The sequence below is a fragment of the Triticum aestivum genome, chromosome 1B (assembly GCF_018294505.1).
Source record: "Triticum aestivum cultivar Chinese Spring chromosome 1B, IWGSC CS RefSeq v2.1, whole genome shotgun sequence".
NCBI classification, from domain to species: Eukaryota; Viridiplantae; Streptophyta; class Magnoliopsida; order Poales; family Poaceae; genus Triticum; species Triticum aestivum.
This window is the reverse complement of record NC_057795.1, coordinates 163,990,294-164,001,284: the sequence shown is the minus strand read 5'-3', so window position 1 is coordinate 164,001,284 and position 10,991 is coordinate 163,990,294. Positions and strand designations below refer to the sequence as shown.

At 44.5% G+C, this 10,991-nt stretch overlaps 1 protein-coding gene across 1 annotated transcript; it reads left to right on the top strand.

Moving 5' to 3' along the window:
- The first annotated feature begins 418 nt into the window (after positions 1 to 418).
- On the top strand, positions 419 to 10,611 carry LOC123113722 (uncharacterized). Its single transcript, XM_044535029.1, has 3 exons — positions 419 to 803; positions 932 to 1,170; positions 9,851 to 10,611. The coding sequence occupies exons 1-3, from the start codon at positions 488 to 490 to the stop codon at positions 10,433 to 10,435; spliced, it is 1,140 nt and encodes a 379-aa protein (XP_044390964.1). The 5' UTR covers positions 419 to 487; the 3' UTR covers positions 10,436 to 10,611.
- The last annotated feature ends 380 nt before the right edge of the window (positions 10,612 to 10,991 follow it).

Below are 10,991 nucleotides of genomic sequence, written 5' to 3'. Positions count from 1 at the left end.
AGGGGAGCACCGCCTGGATCTTGCCTTCATAGGGAAGAAATCACCCTTTTCTCTCTATCCCTAGGTTTAACCGGGACGTTTTATCCAGTGAAGGTGCTATCTTCGGGAGAGATATTCAACGAGGCACAATACTTCAGAATCGTCGACACAGTAAATGGACACGTGGATCAGACGAGCGGGCGCTCCTTCCGCGTACCTTAATGTGTTTGATAATATCCTTCTGCGTGAATGTTCAGACTTGATTTTAACTGCTTATTTAAAATTTAGATAGAAGAAAAAAAATGAGCCTAGGAATAATATAGAAGACCGACACGTGGCAGCCTACCAGTCCGAGGGGTGCGATGCAGCGTTCCAACCCGCCGCCCGGATCCAAAGCACCGCGATAGACTTCCGGCCTTTCCTCCCCTTCCCCCTTCCCCCCACCCCACACTCCCCTTTCTCTGAAAAGAAGCCGCGATACGGTTTCCTCGGCCTCGGCAGCGTTCTCATGGCGGACGGCGTGCTCATAGCGGACGGCAACCTAAGGTTGGAGAAGGCAGTAGACGAGAGTGGCTTCCTAGAGCCTTTCTTCTACGACGAGGCGGAGGTCGTGGCAGAAGCGGCGGCGGCGGCGGAGAGGCGGCAGCGGGAGGCTGAGGAGAAGGCGGCGGAGCATGCGCGGAAGATGGAGGAATTCAGGCGGAGAAAAGCAGCGCATCAGGCCGTCATCGACAGGATCCGCGAGTACGATTCCAAGACGGGGAAAGTCTGCTACACCCGATTCTTCAACACGGACTTCTCCGTATTTGACATCGACGAGGAGTGTAAGTCCAAAATCCAATTCTTCCATGCAATCCATGTTTTGTCTTCACATTGTATAATTATCGCCCTTCCAATGCGATACACTGACATAAACGGGTGCTGTTTTGATTTTTTTTTCTACGGCAAGCAGCTCCTTTGGCTCCAATGCGATACACTCACAAAACACCATCCAAATACACCAACTCACTCGGAAGACAGGTGTACGACGTGTCTGACTCTGTAAACATCCTCTCAGTGAAGATAGTCTCTTCGGATGTGGGATTTCCGCTAAAGGTGTATGGTACCGTGATTGCAAGAGATTACCTCGATTTCAAGTGTGTCTATCTGTTCCGTCGCAGTACAGAGGATTATCAGCTCATCAACTCAGAGGTAGGACAGCTTTTCTTTGAAGACCATATACGTACGACAAGTCATTTCTCATTGTGTGGTGATGGCCGCTTTTTTTCCTTGGCTAGTCAGTTCTTTTACATTTTGTCAGGACTGAACCGGTGTCGATGAGCTTCAGTTAGCTGTAGCAATTCAGGCGATAAACGCTTCAGGCAAAATGGACGGCTGAGATGGCTCCTCACAGTTACTGTTCGTCGCTAGCCGTTAGATCGAGTTGTAACGTTACCGTTAGCAGTTACTGTTTCGTTTCACCCCGTTGCTGGGAGCTATCGCCTATATAATAGCCGGGCTGTGGCTGGCAAAAGGCATCGTGAATTCTGAGATTTGTCTAGATGGCTAAGTAAACCAAATACAAATAGAAATATCTGGATCTGGGCGAAGTTTTCCCCAATTCTCCCTTACAAATCCCTAGATCGATCCCTTGATATTAGCTGGGTCCTGACAAATTGGTATTCAGAGCAACCTTTCCTTGGCGGCGATGAAGTTTTGGGGGCGGAAATCTTTCTTCCGAGCTATTCTCACCCTACTTCCTACCCTTTCCTTCTGATCGGCGGCGGAGAATGACGGAGTTGGCGTCGGGGTTGAAGGACTGGAGGCGGTGTAGGCGGCGCAGGCGGCGGAGATCGTTCGGGTACAGATCAGCCGAGCCGGAGTGGTTGGTCGAGTACCTTGCTTGATCGGTAAAATTCCACGTCTGAGCACTGATCCGTGTACCTTGGCGGCGTGGATCGGGGCGGCGGCAGGATCTGAAGGTGAGTAAGGGTTGCTGGACCATCCAGTCGTAAAATTCCTCAACTCTAATTCAGATCGAGGAGATGGGACGCGCAAAGGCAATTGATGAGGCCGATTTGCAAGAGGTACTGTCTATGCGTGAAGATTTGGGTGTTCTTCAGAAGGATCAAGCCCAGATGCAAGCGGATATGGCCAAACTGCATGATGATGTTCATTCAGTCAGTTCCAAGCAAGGAGAAATATCACTGCAAGTGGGAAGCGTAGAGCAAGTAGTTTTGGACTTGGGCAAGCAATTATCCACTATAAATGCAGTGCTACAGACCTTGGTTAAGGCTCCTATACAGAGAGAGACCTCAGATCCAGCTTCGAGTTCACAGCAAGTGCCCAAGTCCCCAACAGTGTCTCAAGAACAATTGCAAAACCAAGCACTCAGGACAGAGCAACTCAAGAAACAACTTGAAGTAGAAAAAGAGAAGACCAGACAGTTGGAAGAGCTACAAATGCAGAACTTGCCTCCCATTAGAACAAACAGGCCCGCAGCTCCACCAGGATTCAATCAGCAAAGCAGAACAGAGCATGCTAGTCCTTTAGGAACCCCACTGACTGCCAAGCACAATGCTTATACACCTGCATTTCAACAGCACTACCAACAAAACAGAGACAAACAATTGTGGCAGGGCTATGCAAAAACTTATGAGCAAGACATGCAATGTCAGTTCATGAAATCCTTGACAAAAGGGCCTAAAATGGATTTTCCTAGATTTGAAGGTGAAGATCCAGTGGGTTGGATAAGGCAATGCAACAGGTACTTTCAAATGTCTGGAGCACCAGAAAAATATAGGGTCTCATTAGCTCAACTCTACATCATGGGGGAAGCAGATGTGTGGTTAAGGAGGTCTGGACTACTGAAGAAAAAAAGTGTCATGGAAAGAATTCTGTATAGAAATCACTAAAAGATTCTCTGCTCAAGGCTCTTATGATCTAACTGAAAAATTTAACTCTGTTAAACAGTCCAACAGTTTAGTGTCTGAATACACAAAAGTGTTTGAAGACTTAATGGCAGATGTTCAAGAGGAAAACCCAGAACTGGGAGAATCCTGGTTTGTAAGATGCTATGTCAATGGATTGAGAGAGGGCATAAAATATCAGATCAGACCACTAAGGCCTCAAACCCTCATTGATGCTTATTGGCTAGCAAAAGATGTAGAGCCATGCCATTCCCCAGTGACAACAGTTCCTAAAAGAACTACTATCCCATACAACAATTATTATCAGAAATCTTTAGGGAGTTTTCCTCCTAAGCAGAACACAACACCTTTCAACCAGCAGCAAATCCCAATCAGGCAGGCTAAAGTTACTGCTAACAACACTCAGAAAATAAGGAAAGTAGGAGAATGTTGGAGATGTGGAGATAAATGGGTGCATGGTCATAAGTGTAAATTAGTGCCAACTATACATGTCATGGAACAAGAGATAGAGGAGCAAACTAACTTTGATGTGGAAGAACAGCAAAGTGAAGAACAATTAGAACCAGTTTCTGAGGGAGATCAGGCCATGTTCATATCTTCTTTTGCAATGGGACAGCAGCTGGCAGTTCCCACCCCAACAGTAATAATATACATCAATGGAAAAAGGGCAGTGGCCTTACTGGATTCTGGCAGTACTACTTCCTTCATAAACCAGGATTTTGCAGTAAAAGCTAACTGCAACATGCTACCTGTAAAATCCAGAAGTATTTCTGTGGCTGGAGGAGGAATACTAGTATCTGCTGCAGTGATTCCCAAATGTGAATTTCAGATTGCAAAACTGACCCTATCCCACAATTTCAGAGTACTTTCTCTACCAAGTCATGATGTGATCTTAGGATATGACTGGTTTACTGCTGTTAGTCCTGTGTCATTTGATATACCTGCACAACAATTTGGGTTTACTCATGAAGGAAAACAGACTGTATCTACAACAATGTTCTCAACAGCTGCCCGCTTAAAAGAAAGTTCCTCCAAAAAGAGTAGACAAACTTATGGAAAAAGGGCCAGAAGTGTTTCTCTGCCAAGTCAATAACATACTCATGGATGCTCCTGAGGATTTTAAAACTCCTCCACAAATACAGATACTACTGTTCGAATATGCAGATCTTTTTGAAGAACCTAAGACCCTATCTCCTCAGAGAGCTCTAGACCACAAAATTCCTTTAGTAGAAGGAGCCACACCACCTCAAGTCAGACCTTACAAAGTTCCTCAGCACCAAAAGAAAGAAATGGAAGAGCAAATAAAGAAACTGTTGGCTGCACATTTGATAAAGCACAGCCAAAGTCCTTTTGCTGCACCAGTTTTATTGGTCAAGAAAAAAGATGGATCTATGAGGTTATGTACTGACTACAGAAAATTGAATGCCCTCACAATTAAGAATAAATTTCCTATACCAGTTATAGAAGATTTATTGGATGAGCTCCATGGTGCTAAATATTTCACTAAATTGGATTTGAGGTCTGGATATCATCAAATTAGAATGTGCCCTGAAGATATACCAAAGACTGCATTCAGAACATTTTTGGGACATTTTGAATATTTGGTAATGCCATTTGGCCTTTCCAATGCCCCTGGCACATTCCAAGAGTTAATGAACACAGTTTTTGCTCCTTACCTAAGGAAGTTTGTATTGGTATTTTTTGATGATATACTAATATTCAGCAAAAGTCTCAAGGAGCACTTGGAGCATATCAAACTGGTAATGGAGTTACTAAGAGAACATCAACTCTATGCAAAGATGTCCAAATGTGTTTTTGCAGTGCAGAAAGTAGAGTACTTGGGCCATGTCATTTCTGAGAAAGGAGTAGCAACAGATCCACAAAAAATTGCAGCTATTGCAGAGTGGCCAATTCCTGAAAATATTACTAAACTCAGAAGTTTTCTGGGATTGGCTGGGTACTACAGGAGGTTTATTAAAGGCTATGGGGTAATCTGCAGGCCTTTGCATGATTTGCTGAAGAAGGGGAAATTCCAGTGGCAACCTGAACACAACACAACATTCCAACACTTAAAACAAGCACTGACATCAGCTCCTGTGTTGGCCTTGCCAGATTTCACACAACCTTTTGTGTTGGAAACAGATGCTTGTGGCAAAGGTATTGGGGCAGTTCTCATGCAACAGGGGAGGCCAATATCTTATTACAGTTTTTCTCTCTGCCCTAGGAATGCAGCTCTGTCTACATATGAAAAAGAGGCTTTAGCTATATTGGAAGCCCTTAAGAGATGGAGGCACTATTTACTGGGCAAGGAAGTGATTATCAGAACTGATCAACAGTCACTGAAATTAATCACTGACCAGAAAATCACTGAAGGAGTTCAACATAAACTCATGATGAAATTGCTGGAATTTAATTTCACAATACAGTATAAGAAGGGAATCCAGAACAGGGTAGCAGATGCTTTATCCAGGCTACTCCCTCAGTGCATGGCCATATCTTCTGTTACTCCTGTCTGGGCAGAAGAACTGATAGAAAGTTACAAAAAGGACCCTGACAGGCTGCAGTTGCTGGAGAAGTTACTCCTTCAGAAAAACCATACATTGTCAGACTATTCTTTAACAGATGGCATCATCAGGCACAAAGGGACGATCCTAGTGGGCAACAACCCTGACTTAAGAATCAAGTTAATCACAGCATTGCATAGCTCACCAGTGGGGGGCCACTCTGGCAAGAGAGCAACATACCAGAGAATAAAAAGTATATTCTACTGGCCTGGGTTGAAAGCTTCAGTGGAGAATTTCATTGCTGCATGCCCCATATGTCAAAGAGCAAAGCATGAATCCTGCTTGCAACCTGGCCTCCTGGAGCCTCTACCTGTAGCTGACATGGCCTGGCAGCACATATCCATGGACTTTATTGAGGGGCTGCCTAATTCTCAGGGCAAGGATGTCATTATGGTCATTGTGGACAGATTCACAAAGTATGCACATTTTATTCCCTTATCCCATCCCTACTCTGTGCTCAGTGTAGCTCAAGCCTTTGTAGATAACATTATCAAGTTGCATGGCCCTCCCAAAATGATCATTTCTGACAGAGATAGGATATTCACTAGTCAGCTGTGGAAAGACATTTTTTCTGCATTAAAAGTGGAACTAAGGTACAACACAGCCTACCACCCACAAACAGATGGTCAGACTGAAAGAGTTAATCAGTGCCTGGAAACTTATCTAAGATGCATGACCACCTCTGCACCTAAGAAATGGCTGTCCTGGTTATCTCTAGCTAAATATTGGTACAACTCTACCTACCACACAGCAATAAAGATGTCACCATTCCAAGCCCTGTATGGTTTCCCTCCACCACTTATATCAGAATTGGCCATTCCTGGTCCTGATGACCCTGAAGCCCAAGACTTTCTGTCAGCAAAACAACAAATGTTGCAACAGTTGAAGGCAAACTTGGTACTAGCTCAAAACAGAATGAAGAAATATGCAGACACAAAAAGAGTTGAAAGAACTTTTCAAGTGGGAGAACCAGTCTATCTCAAAATGGCCCCTTATAGACTGGCAACATTTGGATTCAGAGGAGCACTGAAATTGCAAAACAAGTTTTATGGTCCCTTCCTGGTGATTCAGAAGGTGGGAAATTGTGCCTGCAAATTGCAACTGCCAAGTTCAGTGCAAATACACCCAGTCTTCCATGTAAGTCAGTTAAAAAGGCATGTGGGGGACAAATCAATTCCAGGACCTAATCTACCATTGGTGAATGCGGACGGGACAGTTAAAACAGGACCATCTGAAGTACTACAGGTGCGCCAAATTCCCCGCAACAATGCACCAGTTGTCCAGTGGCTTATCAAGTGGATCAACCTGTCTGTTGAAGATGCAACATGGGAAGACGCTGATTTCATTAAGTATACATTCCCGGATTTCTTCAGCGCCACTACGCGCGCGTGGCGAGGCAAATCAGCAGCGCCGTGAGGACACGTCGGCTCTCAAGGGGGGAGTAATGTCAAGACTGAACCGGTGTCGATGAGCTTCAGTTAGCTGTAGCAATTCAGGCGATAAACGCTTCAGGCAAAATGGACGGCTGAGATGGCTCCTCACAGTTACTGTTCGTCGCTAGCCGTTAGATCGAGTTGTAACGTTACCGTTAGCAGTTACTGTTTCGTTTCACCCCGTTGCCGGGAGCTATCACCTATATAACAGCCGGGCTGTGGCTGGCAAAAGGCATCGTGAATTCTGAGATCTGCCTAGATGGCTAAGTAAACCAAATATAAATAGAAATATCTGGATCTGGGCGAAGTTTTTCCCAATTCTCCCTTACAAATCCCTAGATCGATCCCTTGATTTTAGCTGGATCTTGACACATTTCTGCTCCGGGAATAAATTATAGGGTGTTGGAAATTGTATGGCTCAATCATCAGATTATAGGTTGCAATCTCTCGGTATTCATTCATAAAAATACCCAAGTATTGTTAATGAAGCTTATGCTTGTTGTTTTGTATGGCTGGATCGTCATATAATCATGTCTTGGTATTCATAATAATACGCAAGGTTAGTTAAGTGTATTCTTGTTGTTTACACATGTTTAAGCATAAGAATAATGCATGGTTATGGTCGAACAGAGGTTGCCACCTTCCATTTCCTTGTAAATTTTAGGGCCTATTGAATCGCAGAATTCCAAAAAGGCGTGAATAGAAAAAAGCGCAGGATTTTAGTGGCATTAATTTGGGAAGCGGACTAAGGCTGGTCATAGTGGAGAGTAACATATACTAGTATCATGCAGATGATACTAGTGTATGATACTACATCCATAGTGCATAGTATCATAAAGTAGTATCATAGATGGTCTCATTTATTACCATGCATGACACATAGTAGTAGAACATTTATTATGATACGGTATCTACCTATGTTACTACTATCCCCTCTCTCTTTTTTAATTGCCTGCCACGTAAGCATGTTTGTGAGTCCCAAGTACATGTTACTAGTTATGTTACCCCCACTATGGCCACTCGGCGACACACCCCTTCGAAATCATGTCCGCCCACCCGCTCTCTCGGGATCTGTGCAACTTACGAGGAAATGATTGTTGCGTGTCAATACGCGACCCAGGTGTACAAAGCAATAGTTAGTACCTGTCGTCTCACGTGTGAGCTTGCTCGGCTGAAGCGGAGTGGAGCAAGTTCATGACCGTCATGTGAGGACCGGGTCAGGGCAGGGGACGCCGGCCATGCGCAAGCTGAGGTCAAGGACGCCGGCCACGGCCATGACGCAAGTCCAGGTCAAGGACGCCGGCCACAGGCAGGACGCACACGACCTCAAACATGGCTAGCACGACGTACATGACACTGTTCCTAGAAGAAGCACGACCATGCCATTGCCAAGCTTGATGGCGACGGGGATGACCAGGACGCGAACGACGGTTATGCCAAGCTTGATGACGATGGAACGACCAGGACGGAACGACGTACAGGCGGCCAGCTCATGTCGTGCTAGGAAGCGATGCCGGCGGCGATATTGTCGCTGGCCGTGGTCACGCAGAACATACAGTCGGTGCCCAAGGTATGCGTGGTGTGTAGATGCGGAGCGCAGAATGTGGCAAACACAGACGAGGGCTACCTTGATTTGCTCGTCATGGTGGCATAGTTTTCCTCCTGGTTTTCTTCTCACAGGTGGTGGCTAGCCGCTAGAAAGCATGAGTTGATGTCGGTGGCCAGGGGCCCAGGGCCAACATGGTGTCGCCGACAGTGGCTGCGGAGGACCCGGCAAGCTCGGACGACGGTCACGGCTGACATGGTCTTCCTAATTCCTATGGGCTTTTTTCCAGGTACTAGCAAGAATAAGTGTTCAAGAAGGGGTGGGAGCTGTACAAGAGGATTCAGGGGAAGAACAGATGGGAAGAACGGGTGTCTTGGGGAAGGTCAGTGGTGGAGATACCCACCACTTAACCATTCCATTGTTGCAGAATGCGCAAACCATGAGCGGGAGTGGTGGCTGCTCCTCTAGTGCAACAAGGGGGGCGCTGGATCGGAGCTTGACATGGGCGTCGTTGAGCTTGACATGGCAATGAGTACCATCTAACAGTGAGAACGAACGTGGGATTGCAAGCTTGATGATGAGACTGGCTCCCAACGGGATGATATGCAGTGTGAGGAGGATTGCAGTTTTTAAGAGCTGGCCAGAGGAGGAAGATGACCGTTGTCGTGAAGTGGAGTGTGCCGTTGGGAGGAAGAGAGGAGCGTGTGCATTTACTTCAGTTGGGTGGTTGGAAGTTGGCAGATGAAGACTTATAACAGAAACTTCTGTTCAGAGGGGCAGAAAGCGCGTGAACTAGAGCGCCGATATACACAAGTGAGAACGGAATAAGATATGATAAAGCTGTGAATACAAAGCAGCTAATATAATGAGTGAGAATCCCAATGCTGGTGGATGGGATGGATTGCAGTGAGGGTCGTCGCCGAGTGCTCATATACAATTTCGCATTAATTTGTGCCAAAGTTTGTTTGATTGCACAATAACATGAACAAAGGTTTCTTTCCTAGAGGTTTGAGTCGATGTAAAATTCAGTTTGAAATTTGTTTGTAGCGCAAAGGTATCAGTTGGAAAATATCCTATGTGATTCAATCTTACAAGTCAAACAACCCACGTAGGAAAAAATATTAACATTAAGGGTTTAAATCCTCCCAAACATGTATGAATATCCTTTGTACCAAAAAAGCCCTTAGTAAGATTAAAAAAAAGGAATGGTCATGATATCATAAGAAAATATGCTTTGAATATGGTATGGAGCAGAGTAGAACAGAACATGCTCACATGCAATCAGATGTCATGTAAATTTTTAAAAACAGTTTTATACTTGCATGCATGACAACAACTTTCATCCGATGCTTGTTTTTACTTCCATTCCGTTATCCAGATGAGGTTACTGCTAATCTGTAATGTGACCTTTTCTCATAGGATCAATCGTTGATCTTGACTGGACCAACTCGAGGACTTGTGTTACTAGATAGTATATATTTTGAGGTGGATCTTAAGATCAAGGATGACCAAGGGAAGAAAGACCAAGAACTTAGCAAGGGACTGTGTGTGATTGATGGCATATTAATGGGAGGGGAGGAACATGGTCATGTTGGACGTGAAGACCTTGATAGCAGGCTGAGCACTGTAGAGGTGAAATTTGCAGTAGTTAAACTTGCAGTGGAGGCTACCCTTGAAATCAAGGTTCTCAAAGGAGATTTCTATGGAGAAATCACAGCTTGCACCTCCAGGATTCAGGATCGCCTGGTGCTTCATGATAGCAAAGCAGGTGGTGTAATCTGTGATGGTACTGGAATGCTCCAGTTGTGGCGCCGTGTTGTAACTGTTGGAATGAAGGATATGCTTTTATTAACGGTTGCTACCCAGGCTAGTGATGTGGCAACTGCCTCTGCTACAAGAACCATTAATTTCACTCCACATGTGAACGGTGCAGAGGAAGATGAAATTACCTGTGGTGCTGTTAAGATGCTTATCAAGGTCAACTGGTCATTATTTCAATTGTAAACTTTGATGCACCTATGCTTATAATTGACCTATGTAATGGTTGCTAATGCGTCTCTTCATGGAGCTAAGTAGTGTTTGATGCAATTATATTTCAGCTGTAGACTCTGATTTGTTGCCTATATGACAAGTTGAGCTATTTAGAGGTTGCTAATGTACTTGGATCTCATGAAACTGAATAGGCTCCCCGTGACTACTGTTATCTTGATGGACTTTTGATGGAAATGTACCTGCTGTAGTCTTGACTGCAATATTATGTCTTTATATATGTTTGTTTTTTCGAAAAAATGTCTTTATATATGGTATATGGAACTGACTGTTGTTTAACATTGATTGTTGTGAGTCATGGACTATTGGAGCTGGAAGAACATCACCGGGAACTATCTACTCTTTCAGTTCGCGTGCAATGGTGTACTTCTGTTTTGGAACCACAGTTTGGCAAGTTTTATGTTTAAAATTTTAACTATCAATATAGCCATCAATGTATTCTGCCTATGTTGATAGCTAACTTTTTTTTACTTTGTATTTTTCCTTTTCTTTTTCTTCTGTGGGAGGCCTT

Coding starts and splice junctions, on each gene's coding strand:
- LOC123113722 (XM_044535029.1), top strand. CDS start 488: ATGGCGGACGGCGTGCTCATAGCGGACGGCAACCTAAGGTTGGAGAAG. Junction 804..931: donor ATTTGACATCGACGAGGAGT/GTAAGTCCAAAA, acceptor TACGGCAAGCAG/CTCCTTTGGCTCCAATGCGA. Junction 1,171..9,850: donor ATCAGCTCATCAACTCAGAG/GTAGGACAGCTT, acceptor CTTTTCTCATAG/GATCAATCGTTGATCTTGAC.